Below are 19,690 nucleotides of genomic sequence, written 5' to 3'. Positions count from 1 at the left end.
ACAGATGAAATTCTGAAGCTTTATAACAGACACCTATGCAAAATTCCCAAATAAGTGGAAGGAACAAACTGTGATAATTTAGGGGTGCAGGCTGAAGGACAAAAAGCCAGGACTGATGACAGCTCTGTTCTGGCCTCTTACTGTGAGCTCCCTTCCCTCCCTCTCTGCCAGTGCTTCCTTGCTCCATTTGGAGTGGAAGTTGTGCTCTCAGAGTCACTATTCCTGCATTACCAGTCCTGTGGTTACACTGAGGCTCTTTATATTTGGTACTTGGCCTTTCAGGTGCAAGCCAAATTAACAATAAAAACAGTGAACCAACAAAGATGAATGTAGCATAGAGTACAGTATCCAGTATGCTGAACTGTGTTTTGTTGCAGACAGCTTGACATGAAATGTAAATTTATGGGACACAAATCATTAGACTAAATCCAAGTTGCTACAAAGTTGTCTTGTCAGGTCACTGTCTGTGGACATGATTATTGAAAGCAGCTCAGCTGTTTGTTTATTCTTTTGAGTGAGAGAATGTAAGGAATGATATCTGAGAGTTGCTGCTGAGGAAGGTTTTATCCTGGCTTGAGCTGAAACACTCCTGTTGCTGCTGTTGAAGTGCAGAGAGGTGTGATGCAGATGCTGCAGCTCAGAAGGTGGAGTTTCACTGCTCTCAGAGCTTTGGAAATAATGTTATTAGACCAGTACAGATGGTCTAATAATGTCTAATAATGGTCTTGGAAATAATGTTGTTAGACCAGTACATGTTCACACTGTCACGTCAGTGATCAAGTTTTTAGGAAATGCCACTGCTGTAATTTTTTAATGAAATGTTTCCTGAATTTTTCAAATTATTTTTCTTGCCTACATAATCAGGGATGTTACTAAGTAATGCTCAAGAAACAAAACCCTGCATTAAGTCTCTGGTGGCTCCGATTTTTCAGAATTGAGGCAAAAGCCTTCATTAGGATAACAGTGGTGCTGTCTTTTCTCTCAGATGCAGTCAGCTCTGAAACTGAACATTTCCCAGATCGACGTTGACGAGTGCAGGAGTGCCAACTGCAGTGAGGGCTGTACAAACCACCTGAGTGTGAGTGACATCCCCACAGTGCTGGACACGGGGAGCGTGTCCTTTGTGTCCCTGAGCACCTCCAGCCACGGGCTGTGCTCCTGCTCCGCCCGCGAGCGCCTGCACCAGCCCTGCTCCTCCTACCCCCGCAGCCCCTGCCTCAACGGGGGCCTTTGTGTCGACACTCTGAACGGCTACAGGTGAGCCAGCCTGCTCTGCACATCATTTCTGCCCTCTGGTTTTAAGGTGCTGAGTGGTACCTGCCTCAAATAACCATAAATGTGCATCTGACTGGAGAAGAAACAGAAAAACCCCACCCGTGCATTGGGGTGTGAACCTGACAGCAACAGGGGCTTCCTGATGGCCCCGATGGGGCTGTGGTCCCAAAAAGTGCATGAGGAACAAAGAAAACCCTGGGGAACACAGAATTAACACTTGTCATTTGTTAAGAGCACCTAATTCAGGATGAAGGCATGTGCACCCTGTTTTTTTTCTCTTTTCCAGCAGAGTAATAATAAAAGTGAGTATCAATGGTAGCAGCAGGGATGTAGGAGTGAAATATAGTTCAAACAATGGGTAATAAGGAGCCTAAAAAGCATTAGATTGTAAACTTGCTTTATTATAGCATCACCTGGCATGCAGCAGTATTCCCTTAGTGAAATTAATTCCAGCTAGGAATTAACCTCCCCAAGGTTACTCTGTAATAAATTGATGTTTGGTGTTCTGTGTTACTTAGGAAAAAAAGTTTGTTGTTCTCAAAAACTTGGCCTCAAAAATACTTTTTGTTTGAGGGAGTTAGTATAAGGAACAAAAATACTTTGTACTCTTAGAGCATTTTAAGAATTGCCAAACAAACCTAAGATTCCGCTAAAATCTTTGTTTTGCTGATTTTTTAACTGTGATTGAAGTTCTGCATTTGCTGAACCAAAAAAAAAAGCTGAACATGGAGGAATTTTGACTATTTCTTTTGTTTTTGGTCTTTCAGATGTCTTTGTCCTGCTTCCTTTCATGGACCAGACTGCCAGCAGACGAAGCACAGTTTCCATGGAAATGGTTATGCATGGTTTCGTCCCATCAGACCTTGTTTTGAAAGCTCACTCTCTCTAGAGTTTATTACTGTGGTTCCAGATGGACTTTTACTATATAGTGGCCCTTTATCAAATCCAGAACCTGGGAGCACAGAAAACTTCATTGCAATAGGTACTTCTGCAAAAGGATGTGGGAAAATTAAATGTCTTTTGGGAATGGATTGTTTGTGACCACTGTAACAATTAGACTATGGATTCTGTCTTTCCACTTAATGAGGTAATTTATTTTGTGGTGTAAAAATATTTTGAAGCATTTCCTAACAAGTCTTTCTCCTTTGATGTCTATTTTTGTAGCCTGCACCTCTGGCTTTGGGCTCATCACAGAATTGTAGAAATGAAGGGGAAAGCAAAACAGATGGATATATATAAAAAAAGAACCTGCCTAGAAAAACTGTAGTGCTGTAAAGGAATTTAGGTGCTTTGAAGATAGGTATTACACGAGTAGTGCAGTCTTAGTTGGATGTCATTCTTAGCTAGTTTGGTGAGAAAAAAATCCACTTAAACTCCCTTTGGTCTTGGGGCAATTTTGCAGATTTTTTTAAACTGGCAATGATGTGATGGGTGAATCCAGCCCCACCTGCCATTGTGGGAAGATTCATCTACAAGTAGAAGTCAATGCTTTATGTTGACACATATTTAAAAGGTTACTGCTGCTTATTTTTTGTGAATTAACACACAAGATGAACAGTATGGCTGGCATTTTATATTCTCCTGATTAATTGAAAGGTCATGTGGTTGAATAGTTAATAATTTACCCCCCTTTTTTTTTGCCTTGCTTTGCAGTTACTTGTAAATTTGAGTAGAAGATGGAAAAGAAGAAACCTGCATATATTAATTGTTTTAGAGCATCATAAAATTGCAGATTGCTTCTCAGGAATTAGTTTCAGTGTTTTGACAGAGAAGTGGAATAATCTGAAGTGTATAAGTAAACAATATTCTGAATGAGTACTTCTGCTTAATAGAAGACATAGGGTATAATTCTAGTTATTTCTGTAGTGACCCCCCTGTATGTGACTAGCAATAACCAGTAAATCAGTACAGTCACTAACTGCTGAGATACCAAAAGTGACATTTTGTAGCTGAATTTAATTTCTTGTTCATATTGTATTAGAACTCTCTAGTGGTGTTCCTGTGCTGAAGATGAGCCATGGCTCAGGTTCTGTGGTGCTGCAGTTTCCAAGTCATCTGAATGTAGCAGACAAGAAGTGGCATCGACTGGAAGTCAGAACTAATGGTCAGGTCAGTTATTGGATTTTTTTTTTCATATCAGGATATTAATATTTCTAAAAATATTTCCCTGTGCAGATACAGGAGGGTAGAAAGAACAGACTTTCAATAAAGAACAGACAATAGCTATTGTCCTAACTGCTTGTGTAGGTTTGATGAGTAATAGAAATTTTGGGACAGCCTCATTGTGAATTCATATCCACTGATGTTGTAATCCATATTCTGTTATCTTTACCTTTTCTAAGCTCTGCTGCAGCACATGTAGAATGTGGCCACTGAAATCCATTACTTAGGAACAAAAAGCAGATATTTATTTACTTGCAAATGCAGTTAGAGGTCTTGTGCAAGTGGTTGAAATACTCAGAAGCACAAATAAAGTTGAGAAGTTCCTACTTTGCTAAATGGTTCCATTTTGGCTTTACTGGTTATTGCAAGATGAACAGAACAGGGAACCCCCCAGCCCTTTCTGGATGACAGTGTGCAGGAAGCTGAGGCTGGGTGCAGCAGGGCCAGCTCAGTGTGTGTTGTGCAGGCTGTCAGGTTCACTCTGGATCGCTGCAGCGCCACCGTGCTCTCCGAGATCGAAGGCGTTGGCCGCTGGCTCTCCACCGAGGATCGCACGGACTGTGAAGTCCTGGGTTCTGTTCCACGGACAGCAAGGTACATTCCTGCAGCTTCCCTGGCAGGCACTTGGTTCTAAGGCCTGTGAACGTTTGACCTGTTAGACTGAAGGCGAGTTATTGATGGCTAGGAGCATAAAAAGCATTTCCCCTTTTCTCAGGTCTTCTAGCCCAAGCCTGGACCTCAAAGAACTAAATAAATTTTAAGGAACCAGTCTTCCACTGAGTAGTGTTGCAGTACTAACTGATAGCCCCAAAACTCTGTGGCTGTTACTGGAGCTTTTGTGGGTCCTGTGTACCACCCTCCACCCACAGGATTTCTCTTGTTTATCAACTCACTGTGAGCCTGCTCTTCAAAACCTCACAAATTTAGGCCAGTTGACATCAGAGTCCTGGGTACAGTTGGTGCCTCACACTGCAGGGTGGACAAGGAGCAGGGGGGTACAGTCCAGAGAAGAGCAATGACTGATCAGCTCACCCTAAGAGTAAGAATCAAGAATGAAGGAATTGAGGTCAGTTAACAGAAAGAAGGGAGAACTAAGGAGAGATATGATAAGTCTCAGTGTGTACAAAAGAATGGTACAAAGAGGATTTAGACAATCTCTTCTGTGCAGGGCCTAAAGTTACAGTGAGGAATATTCAGGTTATATTTTAGGGAAACCTTTGTACTAACAAAGACACTTTAGCTGTGGAATAGATAGTCCAAGCAAGCTTTCTGATGAGCATTGGGATTAAGCCTTGTCCACAGCTGCATGGAGCTCTCCTGGTCATGAAAGGAGCACAAAAAAAGGGAAAAGTATAAGGATAAATGGAAACAAAAGAAATGACTTGATAACTCTGGGAAAAAGAAAGTATGAGGACTAAAATGCATGGAGTTCTTTGGCTTGGAGAGATGATTATGAGACAGTGCAGAGCTTGGACATGTTTACCATGCCTTTTACACCACATGGACCCAACTTTTAGATTTCTGAGTTTTGTCATACACAGAACAGCCTTTGTTGTAGTATTCCTACAGCATAGGATGCCTGTGTACACACAGAGCACTTGAAGGAGAATATGGTGTCTAGAATATCACAGCTGTTTCTGACCTGAATGCAAACATACCCAAAATGTAATAGTGCCCCACAGTTAAACTTACAGCAGGTTTCACTGTCATGTTTAAAAAAATACACTTTATTTTAAAAGGCTTTATTTCAGAAGGAGAAGATAAAGTAATTGCATTCTAGTTATGTTTAAAAGTCTTTGTTATTTGGAAAAGCCATGTATTTATTTATTTATTTATTTATTTGTCTGCCTATGTTTGAAGGTAGATGCCCATCTATTTTCATTATTGATATGATTTTTAAAGGTATTTGAATGTGAACCATGTTCTGCAGCTGGGTGGTGTGAAGGAGTCCATACCCTACTCCTACCCACAACTGCTACACAAACATTTTTCTGGTTGCTTGCGCAATTTCATCTTGGATACTCAGGTAAGAGCAGAGTAATGTTTGCTTTAGCAGAGAAGAAAACTTCTTTATTCAACTTTTGGGAGATTGATATTGTACATGAAACTTCTGCTTCCACCAATGTATTAAATGCCCACATGCATCAGTGTAAAATACAAGAAAATTCTGGGTTTTCCTGTGATAATTAGAATAAGTACCTTGAAAAGTTATTTCTCAATAGAAGGAGATGTATTAGTGAGCAGGAACTGTGTGTTTGTTTATCCCCTGTTTCATGCAGCTGTTTTCCAAGCTTCTTTGTGCATTCAGGGAACTTCTGAATGGCAATTGTATAATGGTATATTTATGCCAGCTGTCTGCTTTGTTAGGAAGTATTAGGGATTTTTTGTTTTCATAGTCAGTTGAGTTTATTCAAAGGCAAAAGATGGTCCTGATAAAATCAGCTGAAGTCTGAATGTCAAAAAGCAAACTTAGCAACTTAAGCAATGCAGATGAGTAGCACACAGTGAAGTGGTGCAGCTATTTCTGTTTAAAAATGAAACATGTTTCTCAAATACTATTTTTGTGTCATGAATTGTCTTTTGAAGGTATACGACCTTCAGTCTCCTGCAGAGTCCCTGAACAGCTTCCCTGGCTGCTCCCTGACGGATGGGAGCTGTGAGACCATGGGATCTTCCTCCTGTGGTGCCCATGGGAGGTGCCTTGGGGACTGGGGCTCCTTTGCGTGTCACTGTTTGCCAGGCTACCACGGCTATCGCTGTGATAAAGGTGAACCTGCTTTTCTGCTTCCTTAGTGTAGGCTGCTAAATCTTACAGTACAGGAAACTTCAAGTATTTGCAGGTAATGATTGTTGAGGTGGCTTTACATTACATGCTGTAAAGCCATGTTGCAGTGTAGTTGCCTGTGATTGTTGACAATTTCTTTTCTAATTCCTTTTGAGAAATTGCTTTCTCAGTGCAGGATCATTTCTTTAAACCTGAGAGTGTTTGTGCAATGACTGTATAATGACATGGCTGCATGACAAAAAAATTGTGAGAAAGTATTTTATTTTGCTACAGTTGTTTGATTTGCATCTGTTTACACTTTCAGAAATATCTAATAGCCTAAAAAATATGAGTGTGCCAGTACCACTTTCTGTGCAGAATAAGAACCATGCAACTGGAATTAGAAATCTCTGCTCTTTTGCTGTCAGGAAGAGACTCTGCTGGCCTAAGGATCTATGCTTTGGGAATAGTAGGATTTTTAGTTCTCATAGAGCCAAAGTTTGCAGCAGAAAGACAATTATAAAATAGCAGCTTGTGAAATTTGATGGTGGTACTTGGTCTCCAGTCTATTCTCTTGGTCAGAGGTGCTGCTTCCCTGCTGTCATCCCATGTGAGCATTGTAAGGAGGAGTATTAGCAAGATCTAGTTGGGTGGGAGAACACCTCTTTACAGAGGAAAATGAAGTGTGAGAGTGACTGGAGAAGCTGTGGAAATAAATACAGGAGTGTGTCTCAGAGGACAAATTGTCTCACACATCCACACTGTGCATTGCAATTGTGCATCGCAATTGTTCCTTTCGACTCTCATTATGACATTAGGGCAATAGCAATGTTTCCCTCTCCCCAGGAGCTGGTTTAAAGGTTTCTCTCCCTTGCAGTGGCCAAGGAGTACAGGTTTGAGGCGGGCAGCCACATCCGCTACCAGCTGCCTGTCAGCGTGTCTGCGCGCAGGACGCTGCTGCAGGCCCTGGTGCGCACGCGGCAGCGCGACGGCGTCATCGCCTCCGTGCTGTCCCGCGCCAGGGACGAGCACATCACCCTGCAGGTGAGGCCACCACCCACACAGTGACAGGGACACCAGAGCCACACACAGCTCAGAGACACACTCACTCAACAGGTGGAAACAGGACAAAGGCCTTATGCTGAGCACCAGAGTCTGGGATTGGTTTTATGGATAGACACATCTGATCCTTTACTCGAGATACTGACCACTCAGCTGTGGTATCCCATTGGGTTTCAATGCCCACATCAATACAGAATCTGTAAAGAACAGGATGAATGGGGTGTGTACCTGCTGTCCTTGTGAACCATGTGGCCAATTCTGTGTAGTTCAGACTGCCAAGCAAGGTGCCTGTGGCAGTTCTAATCATGTCAGGCTCTGAGAGTGACAACCTTCTCATTTTATACACACCACTGAACAAGTCACCTCTTCAGCCATGTTGGTTTGAGCTGTGACTGTAGCTGTGATACACCCGACTCTCAACTATTAGAAGAACCCCATAAATTTATGCAAGAGAGATCAGAGTAAAATTACTCCTAAGGTGACTTAGATACTACTGTGAGTATATTGCTACCACATTTAGGTTGTCTAATTCAGTAGTATTGGTATTTCTGTATTACACCTAAATGTGTAGTGGTATTGGTATTTCTGTATTACACCTAAATGTGTAGTGGTATTGGTATTTCTGTATTACACCTAAATGGGCAGTGTAAACATACCCTAAATTTAAGCAAATACTGTAAGATTGAAGTTACAGGTCAATAGAAAATGCCAGGCAATGACTTTTCTTTTGTTTCTTGCTATTTGTTAATTATCCACAAGGTTGTTCAGGGATTCTTAGTGGTCTCATACAATCTGGGTGATGGAAACTATTCTGTAAGCCTTCCCTCCTACCACATTGATAATGGTGAATGGCATCACATCACACTGGAGAGAAATGAAAATGAATTTACTCTTCGCCTTTATGAAGGAGGTGGCAAGAGAGAGATTACTAAAGCAGCAGGAATATACAAAGAGATTGTCATTGACCCCAGCAGCTTGGTCCTTGGAAACACCTACCCATTCAGTCAAAACAGGAGTTTTCAAGGTAGGAATTCTCAATCTCACTGTTCATAATACGGACCTGTAAAAATAAAAAAATAGTGCAGGAAACTTTCTTGTTTATGTAGAGGCAAAGTACACAGATTTCCTGCATGACACTTTGCAACAGGGATGGATAAGCTGTTCTGACCAGAAGGTGCAGCAGGGAATTGCCTGCAAATACACCTGGCTACTGGACCTGGAACAATGATGGTCACCTCCTGCCTTGGCTGCAGAGTTGGTACCTGGAGATCCAGAAGCTTCTCACAGACAGACTGTGCATGGCTCCCTGCCTTGGATAGGCAGAGCTGGTTCAGTGCATGGTTCTGTCTGGTCCATTTGCCAGCTCTCCTTCCCTCGCAAACACATCTGTTCCTATGCTAAAAGCAATTTTTCCATCTTATATGTGCATTGCATAGCACCCACCAAACCCCGGTTTATTACCTTGCTATTACTGGATTTTACACTCTGTCAAAGCATTAACTAAAATTAGAAATAGTTTATTGAATTAGAGCTAAAAATCTGAATTTTTAGCAACTGAGTGGATAAGGTCACAGTGTGTATTAAGAGCAAATCAGTTTCTGGCCTGGAAACTGAGTAATTCCACAAAGGAGAAATATAAAGAACTGGAAGTTTGGGATATCCATGGCAGCTCTTTGCTCTGATCTCAGCTGGAAGTTTGGCCTTTGCTTAAACCCACAGTGCAAGTAAAGCAAATCAGCTTTTATTGCCAAGGAACACACATCAGTGCTGGTTAAACCTGCCTGGTGTCTATGGGTCACCTCTCTCCCATGCCCTTCACCTCTTTAACCAGGTCCTAGCAAATCCATTCAAAGCAAGCTGGTCATCTTTTCACCACACAAAAGTACTTCAATGAGTAATACAAAGGTGCCTGGAGAGAAATTAAATAGAGTAATAATTTACAACTTAAATGTATCACAAATTATTTAGAAAAAGATTGTTTTCTATTGCTTTACTAGAAGTATTCCAATAAAGTTTATGATATGGATTAGGGAGCATATTTTGAATTTTTTATTTATGGGAGTAATAGTGTTTGTTTTGAAGTAAATAAAGAAGTCAAATGGTTGCAGGAAGATAATTTTAATTAGGATTATTAATGTTGCTGTTAAGTAGCTGAAACTTTAAGGACTTCAAAGTCATAAAATGTACTTAATTAATCAAAGTGTATGTTTTCATGCTGAGGCATCTCGTGCATACAAAGTGAATGTCACACATCTTCAGTACAAATTTTCTATCCCTGATTGAAGACTCTCTCACCATTATTTGTCAACCCTGTGTTCAGCACAGTCCCAAACACAGCCCCACACCAGCCCCTGCAAAGAGAATTAAGCCTGTCACAGCCAAAATCAGCACAGACCTGCAGCAGCACTTGATTCTCATGGAAAGCGCTGGGAATCTTGATCTAAAACTTCAGCAAATTCAGTCCAAAACTGAAGGACAATGCTATGAGAGTTTAAGTGAATTCAGTCCTGGATTTAAACTTGGATAGCCTGTGTCCTTTGTTAAGCATAAACTGCCAAATCTTACAGCTGCTTCAAATGGTTCTTACAGCCTGCTGAATGGTTTTTAAAACTGTCTCTTTGTGCCTTCCTGTAGGATGTATGAAGGATGTCAGATTTAACAACTACAGAATCCCTCTGGACACTCACGGGAAGGAGCTGGTGTCAGTACTGAGTGCCCAAGGCATCAAAGAAGGCTGTTCTTCGGAGGCCTGTAGGAATAACCCTTGCAACCAAGAATTTATTTGTATTGATTTGTGGATGATGCATGAATGCAGGTAATTGGTGGAAATAGAAGCACAAAACCCTTCAGAATGAGGTGGGAAAGGGTGCATGTTGAAGTGTGCAGCTTGAAGGCTGGCACTGGCAATCTCATCAAATCCCTGGAGCCACAGTGGCACACAAGGCTGGACACCTGCACAGTGAGCAGGATACTGTGTCCTTAGAGACACCAGCACAGCTGATGTAATCAGCCTGGCTCCAGGGATTGTGGAGCAAATTCAGCTGCCTGTCTAATGGAAAACATTTAAAGAGCAGCAGCACATCCAGAATGCTTGTAAACCCTGGAAGCAGGACAGCCGGGTGTGTGAGCTGGAGTGGCACAGTTCCCTGGCTGTGCTGTGAAGCTTGTTTGCTGTGCAGTGTCAATGCCTGCTCTTGTGAGGATCTGATTTCCTGCACTGCCCCAGGCTGCTGCCTCTGTTCCCTCCCAGGCTCCTCCAGCTGCTTTGGGAACACCACACTATTGAGCTCAGATTCCTGTGCTTGTGCCTGGGGTCAGGACAACACTAATTCCTGTGGTGTGCAAATGAACACTTTACTTACACACACCTTAATGTTTGCACACTCTCCTGACTGTCACTGTCCACACAAATGGAGTTCTCTAACTCTGGAGACTCAAAGAACTTAGCACAGCTTGTCCTGCCTTGCCAGAACTGCAGAGGCAAACCCAGCTGGCTGTCACAAGGATAATCTTTCAGAAAGCAGTGGAAATACCTGAGTTCTGAAAGCCCAGATATAAGGGTCTGAAGTTGTAGAGCTCACGCTTACGGCTGCCTCAGGACAGCTATAACCTGTCATGATTTCACACAACTTAGTCCCAGTAGTGCTTTGGAAACTGTGCCAAAAGTGTCAGCAGAGTGTGTTTTAAACCCTCAGTGCTGCCTGTCACGGCTGTTCCCTCTCACAATAACCATTCTGCCATTGTGCCCCGATGTGTGCAGCTGCCCTGCAGGACACATGATCCTGGAGAACGCCTCGGGCCGGCAGTGCGTGTACACGGCGTGCGCCGAGCGGCCCTGCAACGACGGCACCTGCGTGTCCCTGTCCCCCAGCACCTTCCAGTGCCACTGCCCCGACGGCTACAGCGGGCGCCACTGCGAGGTCACGCTGGCCATCTTCCACAGGGACACCGGCCTCAGCTTCACCTCCCTCTTCGCCATCTGCGTCTGCTTCCTGGCACTCCTAGGTAGCTACGGCAACTACGTCCTGTACTACCTGTGGTGAGGCACGTGTCCACCTGTCCTGAGCGGCCATTGCTTCATCTCCTGCTGGAAATCCCCAGGGAGACCCAACTCTGCCTTCGTTCCCTTGCCCTCATCCCGTCACTGATTTCTCATCCTTCTGTGCATCCATTGCTAAGTGAATCAACATTTGTGAGCTGTGGAAGGTCTCTGCAGTTTTGTTTTCTTCACATTTTCACGTCATTGCTGAGGAACTGTTCACATGCATAATTGGAAGCAAATGCAATTAAACAGCAAGAGTGGAAATCAGATAAACATTGTTTAAAATACTGCTGAGTATAAAACAGATTTTTCAGTCTAGGAGAAACTTCTTGTCTGATAGGAATACACTGGTAAGGAAGGAGCAAACTTTGCATCTTGCCAGTTGTGTCCCAGCTCCTAAACAGCTGGTTTTGTTTTCCTCAGCCATGTCCAGGCTTAGGTATTTGATCTAAAGAGGAAAACCAGAAGGATGTTACTAGGAGAAAGGATCACATCTTGGAGTCTTGTTTATTCAAATGTTATGAAGTTTGCCTGAGTAAAGACATAGGGTTTTTCTCCTGGCTGTTAGCATTGAGGCAGTTTTGTTCAAAAGTTGCAGTAAGAGTATGAAAATACCATAGTTTTCCCCAACTCTGCTAGATACTATGTTTGCCATGCAAACATGAGCAGCAAATTTGTGGGAAGCTAAGTGGTATTGCAGCTCTTGGAATCCCAGATAGCTGAGGTTGATAATAGATCTCTATGTTAGAGGAGTGCAGGGCATGATCTCTGTGTACCCCAGTTTCAGTCCCAAGGCCATTTAGATGCTGCTGCACAGAACTGCTGCCACGTAGATGTTCCATAAGAGATTATAGTTTCTTTAGTTCACTGCACTGCTAATTTATGGTACTCAATGCTTTGAGGTCCTACTCTGAGCTTTTATTGATTTTTATAGAGTTGGTAGCAGAGTGATACACAATTTCTATTTACAGAATGTTCAGTATCTGATGTTGAAGCTTGTCAGTTGTGTAAATGCACTTCGGCATTTAAGGAAAATGTTTAAATTAATGAATGCTAAGGCAAAATGTGCCTGATTCTTGTTTTCTAGTAAAACATCTAAAAGTAATTTCCTCTTCTGTCTTGTGTCTTCTTGTGTTTCATTTGTGTGTAATTGTGTCATGTTACTGTCAACATGTTATTTCTTCTTTGTCCCCCTCTGTAACGCATTTTCTGTGACAAAGTTCAACTCCACACAGGACAGAGACAGGTCAGAGACATCACTTAGTCTTTAACCAACTTCGAGTTGAGCTTTAAAGGGTGCTGCAAAATGCTCTTTAAAGGCTGTTTTCCTTCTGTGTTTGATGTTCACCACACTGGACAGTGCAAAGCCCAGGCATTTGCTGGGAAGCCCCTGCTGTGCACGGGGGTTCTGGTGCCTGCATCACCTGTGCTCTGCTCCTGTGTCCCCACAGCCCTGCTCAGTGCTGCCTTCCTCTGGGCTCACTGGAGAACGCGCAAGGCTCTGCACGGAGGCGTTTACCACGGATCTGCTCATCCCGAGGATCTGGAGGACATCAGGGAAAACATCCTCAACTACAACGAAGAAGGGGGTGGGGAGCAAGATGAAGTAAGGATCACTGTTATGTTACAATTAAGAGGGGACCAGTGGCTCACTGTGCTAAGGAAAATGCATTTTGTGCTCTGTCTTCAGTCTTTGTTCTGCTGATTCAGCCCTGCAAGGGCCAAATGAATTATTTGGATGAGGGTGCATGTTTCCTAAGCAGAGATAAGTGCCTATCCATTTTTAATTTGTCTTAGAGCCAGTGATCCTGAGTCCACATTGATAGCAGCCTGTAGGATGGGTTTAGCAGCAGGGAACAGCTGCTGGGTTTGGTTTTGGGGCTCAGGAGTTCTCAGGGCTTATTCCTGCTGGAGCTCCAAGGGCTTGGAAGAGCCTGGTGTGAGTGTTGCTCATGGCCAGGCTTTTCCAGACCCTGCTCCCAACAGCAGGTGTTCACACCTCCCTTGCTGGGAAGGGGAGGTGCTGCATTGGCTCCTCTGAGGCCCTGGAGCATGTGGTGGTTGGGGAAGAACCTCTCTGCATTTTTGTGTTTAGAGAAAAATACACCACTGAACACAAGCTGTTTATACTTAGAGCAGAGCAGATTATGCCCAAAGCAGGTATTATTAACATTCCTGCTGGCTGTTCTAAGGTTTTCATGTGTCAGTGAGAGGCAGAGCTTGGAAGGAAAACAGTGAATATTATAAACAAGTACTCTTAATAGATTATTTATTGACCTATAGATGAGTTCTATATTTATATAAGGCAGGAAATGTCATTGCCAACTGATCATTTAATGGATTCAGGGGGTGGTGTGACTCTGCAGAGGTAATAATAGTCATGGTACCACTGTGAAAGCCAAAAAAAGTCTGATTTAAAAATATTCTCACTTGCAGAGTATCCTTATTTTCCTGGTGAATTAGTGGGAACGTAATAAACACAGACATTTCCCATGTGATAACATAGACAGCTCTAAAGCCTGTTTTCCTTAATCAGATTAACTTCCTCTGCAATATTTTGCAATTTTACACCCAGAAGGTCTCTTTGAGGAAATCTACAGTTACTGTATGACATGTTTAATTACTTTTGGAGAGTTCTTAAAATGCACTTCTTATTTTAAGCATTGGAACCAAATTAGTGACTTGATGATCTCCATCTGAGGTTATTATTCTGCCTGAAGAAACAGTGCTTGGAGTGAAGCCTCTCTGGGTTCTGTGTACTCTTCCTAAATTATTCAGATTTAACAGTTGCTGAGACTGTTTTAAGGTAAAACCTAGTTGTTTGTCTAGATTTAAAAACCCCAAACAAACCAGCCCCAAAATACCTAGAATTACACCACCTTAGTTGTGTTCTAATGTTACTTCAACAAAAGGATCCTGCTTGCATAAGAGAGTTTCATTTTTGTAATGTTTGTGGATGGTAGGGCTATGAGGACAAGGGGTTGTCATATGAAGGAGTTTCTGTATCTGAAATAAATAAAGTTTCCCCCCAGAGAAATTAGGAGTTTATAAAAATTGCAGGAGGTCAGTGCATTGTTGATTACAGACTGAACTCAGCTGACCACCAGATGTTGTTAAAAACCAGCTCTGGACTCAGAGGCAAGGCTTGAGCTGGGTTTGTGGATGGCCAGCCAAGAAGGGTTTATTATCAGAAGAAATGTGTCATTTTAATGAACAATTAGTAGCAGTGAAGAATGCTTTTATTATCACCCAGTTCAATGAGGGGAGGATCATCAAGTCTGCATTGGAACAACTCCCACTTGTGCACGATGCAAAGCTGCTCCAAGTCATGGATTCTCCTGGTACCCCTGCTCAGAGTGGGGCTGGACTGGGGCTTGCACTAAGTCAGGACATGCCTAAGGCAGGGATCTGGGCTGCAGGTCTTGGTGTACATCACCAGCTCTCCTAAGTCTCTGGAGGAATGGGAATAAGCAGCTCCTGTCCCAAACCCCATCCTGCCACTTAGGCAGCTTCTTGATTGCAGGTGAGGGGAATTTAAGTTGTTCTCAGCCTCCAGGGGAAATTCAGCAAAGCTCACTGAGATTACCTTGGTTAATCTCATGATTATGCACAATGCCACATGCTGGACAGCTAAAGAAATCTTTGGGGAAGTGCTGATTCCACACCTCTGTCACGGGTGGCTCCTGTTACCATGAACAGTATTAGCAACAGAAATAATTATTTCTTTGCTCTAATGAATTCTGTCCTCCTCCACCTGTCTGCATTCTGCTTTGGCCTGTAAATCAGTCCAGGGATGCAACCTTTGGTTGTAGGGAGGCAAAGGATGCTGGGGACAAGACTTGTTCATTGCAGGTGGCACAAAGATTCTGATCACTGAATGCCATTAACTGCTGGCATTGGCAGCTTTGTGCCAGAGGCTGTGGCACAATTCCCAGACAGCATTTCCTGCACTGAGCTGGGAGGGAATTAGTGACTTTTTTGGGAGTTAGTAGTTTTTGGCTTTTACACTTGTGCCACTGCCATGTAACATAATTAGGCATTATTCCAGAGACTGGTAAAATTTTATCAGAAATCACAGTTCATTTTTTAACTACTACAGCAGAAAGATTTCTTTACCATGCTGTTTGTGAATAACATGCTGTTTCTTACGTCTTCTGCTACACTTGTGGGATCAGTGTCCAGTCACGATAAGACACTTTGAATTTCAGAACAAAAGCTGGGGTGTTTCTGTCACGTTTATTTAGCTTTTGGATGAAATCAGACTCGATTCTGAGCGTGCCCGCAGCAGTGCAGAGTGCACAGGTGTTCCTCAGGCTTCCTCAGGTGCATGGCAGGTGCCAGAGCTGGCAGAACCCCCAGCCCTTCAGGTGCTCACAGCGGACAGACTGACTTGCCATCATTCCTTCTCTATTCCCACCGGAACACGAACTGTGGGACCTACAGAGAGTATTAACTCGCTGTGCCCCGTCTCTCCCCGCAGGACGCCTACAACATGGCAGAGCTGCAGGTGTCCATCCAAGGCAGCCCGGCGTACTCCGCGCACAGGAGGAAGGAGCCGCCGGCCGCCGTGAGGGCGCGGCGCGGGCCCGGGGGGGGCGCGGCGCTGGGCCGGGCGCTGCCCGCGCTGCTGAGGGAGGCCGAGAGCCGCGCCCCGGGCCCGCCGCAGGACTCGCTGCGCGTCTTCTGCACCGAGGGCGCCGGCTCCAGCGCCGGCAGCCTCAGCTCCCTCAGCTCCCTCAGCTCCGCGGGGCTGGGCGGCGGCGCCGGCGAGGACATCCACGAGTGGGGACCCAAGTTCGAGAAACTGAGGGAGCTGTACTCGCACAGAGAGGCGGGAGACCTGTAGCTCCCCAAGGCTGCTCTTTGCAGGTCTGGAGGCAGAGGTGAGGCACGGTTTTTTATATTCCTGCTCTGTATTACCCCCACACGGCCTTTTTTCCTTGTTACAACAGAGATTCAGATTCCCACTAAGGAGGCACATTGGTTTTTTATAGTCCTGCTCTGTATTTCCCACACCCGGCCTTTTTTCCTTGCTACAACAGGGATTCAGATTCCCACTAAGGAGGCACATTGGGCAGCAAAGGTGGGTAGGGGCTCACCTTGCCACATGCTGGACATCTGCATTTTGGTGTATAAACCAAATGGGAGGAATAAAGAGAGAATCTAGGGTATGCAGTTATTCACATACTGTGGTTAAGAAGTACAGGTCTTTTTTATCACTGAAGTAAGTCAGGACTCTTGAGGGATCCAGTGCACACGGCCTGAGGTGAGCTGGAGCTGAGGGAAGCATGCTGGATGTGCTCCTTCTGGTGCTTTGAAAGTTATTTGAAGAAAAAAACACCTTGTCTTTTTGTCATATAATGAAGTCCATGGTGTATTATATCTCTCTTGTTTCCCACAGTGCCCAGTGACAGCCCTGCTCACTGATCACAGTGCAGGTGCCAGTCCAGGGGTACAGGAAAAGGAAAGAAGCAGAAGGATAACTGGAACTTCACTTATACTGTGCTGAAATCCCTTTATGCTGCCATACAAAGGCAGAAACTGGATTTAGGCATAACACATGAACCCAGCTGCTCACAACTACATAATTTTCCTAAGGAAAAGGCCAGGTGTGCTGGCTACATGCCTCAAAGGGGGCTGGTCAGGAATTTCAGTAGCAAACACCACAGTACATCACAATCTCTCATTCCTAATGAGCTGCTAAACTGAGCCTAAACCAGCCTGAACTGTGCCATTTACATCTACAACTGTGTCCCTCATGTTTCCTTAAATTTCCTTTGATGGAATCATTGCAGGACATATCTGGGGACAGAGAAACACAGGGAAAAACTAACAGCAGTAGCAGGGGATGGAATGCTATGCTCTAAATTAATCAGTCCCTTTTGGAAACCATTTAATGTCCAACTGCTATGCCTGACTTTTCTTAAACTTGACAATGTTTGGAAAAGGTGCCACTAAATTAATTTTAATTATTATTTTTTTTTAATTGAGACCACTTGTACAGATAAATGGAGTACAATGCAGCAAAACCTAAATCTTAAGCTGTGCTGTTTCTTCTATGTATCATATGTGTATTATATCTATTATAATATGTAAACTATCTGTAATATGTACATTATATATTATGAGCTAATAATAGGAATATATCCTAGTTTCTAATAATGTTTCATTAAAACAAAGCATGAAACAATGTATTGTAACAGACACTGAAACTGCTTTGCTCAGTAGCTTGTTTTGGGAGGTCTGGCTTTTATTTTTATACATCTATTAAAACCCTTAAGTAGGTGAATGCTGTGTGCAGGCCAGCTCAGTTTGCATGTTTCCCAAATGAGAAATGTTCACACAGTACCTTGTTCTCATGTGCACTTGTGCCACTCTCTGGAAAAGCCTGAGTGCACCATTAAGCACTGTTACACACTGCAGGTGCTGGGCATTGTCCTCTGGAAAACCTAAACCCAGTTTTTACTCACACCCAATGGTTTTGGTTCACAGACAGTACAGTCTCTGTGATTTTGTGATTTTACTGACCCAGTTATTTGCCTGGGAGGAAACCTCGGCTGAAACATCTTGCAGTGTTCACCAGGCCAGTCTGCCAGCTCCTGTATTCCATCATCTCAGCAGTCACAAACAGGGTATGCAAAATGAACTAAATATATATAATATGCACAAAAATCTGTTCTTTCCTGAAGCAGCAATAAGTTTGTCTTCATACCTTGTGTTCTTCCCATACCTATGGACATGCTGGTGCTTTGGCTGGTTTTAATTTAATTTAGCCTGTAAGCTGCTTGGGGCCAACACTGTCTTTGTTTGCCTGTGGAGTGTCCTGCCTATCTCAGGCACCATATTAATAATAAACCAGCCTTCTGTCCCGGGTGTCTGTGCCTTGTTTGTGTTTAAGGATCACTGAAGAGTGGACTCTGCTGAATTATTTCTCTCTCAGCTGTGATCAGATGTGAGTCATGGGTGCTGTGCTGCCTGAAAAGCTGCTGCTGGTGGGCTCAGGATGCAGTTACCCCCCCAAAAACCACTCTGGGTTTCCCCAGGGGAACAAGACCTCACCAAAGCTCTTCCTCCACCCCTGAGGAACTGGGTGAGAGTGACAACAAGCACAAGCGGTGCCCAGGAACCCTAAAGGTGACAAACATGGGGCACACAGAGCACAGAGATGTTCAGGTGTCTCAGTTCCAAATGTTGCTGCCCTGCTCTGTAACCAAACATGGAAACACCCCCAGAGCCTCAGAGCTGCCTCTGCACTGTGAGCCCCACCTTGCACAGAACATGAGAGACTGAAACAAAGGGCAGGAAACATTTCCAAACTCCTCCAGGAGCTCCTGTCGATACAATCTCAGTAATAGGACACACTCATTTGCAGCTGTCATGCCCTATTAAAGCCTACTCTTCCTCTTTCCAGAGATAACTAATTAGTTCACTTAATTTATCTGTTTTAATTTGCATGCTGCTCTTTTAATTACTGTGCAATTGCTGAAATCGTATCCTCGGTTGTTCTGCATTTGCACAGGCACACACAAATATTTCAGTGCCTCTGCAGGAAGGCTTATCCCAGCACTGCCCTGGCTCCCAGGGAGAACAGCTGGCTTTCACAGAAAGCTCTGGGTCAGGGGGGAAGGAAAAATATTGAATAAAAAACCCCATTGGGTCCCTAGGTAGTGGGATTTGCAGTAATCTAGTACTTTTATTAATCTTCTTCCATGTTCTTTACAGACTTTAAACATATAGTAAGAACATTTTATTTAGCATAAAATGTTTGTAAAGGTCTGAAATTTAAATAATCATGTGGATATTAGTATTTAATCTGGCTGCCTGTCAACTACATTAATCTTGGTGTTCTTCCCCTGTTAAAATAACATTCCAAGTACATAACATGGAGCCAAGCCACAGGAAAGCTGATTGCCCTTAGGTCTGACCTACTGACCAGCAGGTTTAGGAGGGAAAACAGGGCTCTAAAGAAGCAGGATTAGGTGGGCAGAAGAAAGTTGAGCATTTTCTTAATTACAAGAATGCTAAAACCCATGGCCATCTCCTGGGGATTTACAGGAGGAGGTTCCCTGGAGCACAGAATCCCCTCTCGTGTGGCTCACATCCCATCAATTACATTAATCTCTAATTAATGCTGGTGACAAACTCCCCCAGCCCCCTTTAGACCAGTCCTGTACGTGGGCAGTTTTATCTCCAGCCCTGCATTTCCTGCAGCTCCTGCCACAAGAGTCACATCAGGACATCCTCCTGCACACAGAAATGTGCTCTGCACCCCCAAAGAATGCACCTTTCTGCTACAGTGTGGAAACAAGCAGGTCCCTGGTGGTCCAAGCATTTCATATATGATTTTATAGTGATATAATACACATAACAAAGAAAGAAATAAT

General features: G+C 43.7%; 1 protein-coding gene across 1 annotated transcript in view; it reads left to right on the top strand.

Moving 5' to 3' along the window:
* Window positions 1-16,152, top strand: part of LOC128932721 (neural-cadherin-like) — a 59,252-nt gene extending 43,100 nt beyond the window's left edge. Inside the window, exons 22-33 of the mRNA XM_054269402.1 lie at window positions 986-1,257; window positions 2,043-2,257; window positions 3,257-3,384; window positions 3,905-4,032; window positions 5,341-5,464; window positions 6,025-6,205; window positions 7,080-7,246; window positions 8,024-8,288; window positions 9,899-10,079; window positions 11,025-11,269; window positions 12,758-12,912; window positions 15,787-16,152. Of these exons, the coding sequence (XP_054125377.1) occupies window positions 986-1,257; window positions 2,043-2,257; window positions 3,257-3,384; window positions 3,905-4,032; window positions 5,341-5,464; window positions 6,025-6,205; window positions 7,080-7,246; window positions 8,024-8,288; window positions 9,899-10,079; window positions 11,025-11,269; window positions 12,758-12,912; window positions 15,787-16,152 (2,427 nt within the window). The remainder of the gene's footprint in view (window positions 1-985; window positions 1,258-2,042; window positions 2,258-3,256; window positions 3,385-3,904; window positions 4,033-5,340; window positions 5,465-6,024; window positions 6,206-7,079; window positions 7,247-8,023; window positions 8,289-9,898; window positions 10,080-11,024; window positions 11,270-12,757; window positions 12,913-15,786) is intronic.
* Window positions 16,153-19,690: the final 3,538 nt, after the last annotated feature.

The sequence above is a fragment of the Melozone crissalis genome, unplaced genomic scaffold (genome assembly GCF_028551555.1).
Source record: "Melozone crissalis strain CALT ecotype California unplaced genomic scaffold, PUWL_Pcris_2 ptg000007l_1, whole genome shotgun sequence".
Classification (NCBI taxonomy): domain Eukaryota; kingdom Metazoa; phylum Chordata; class Aves; order Passeriformes; family Passerellidae; genus Melozone; species Melozone crissalis.
This window is presented reverse-complemented; position numbering and strand designations above follow the sequence as displayed.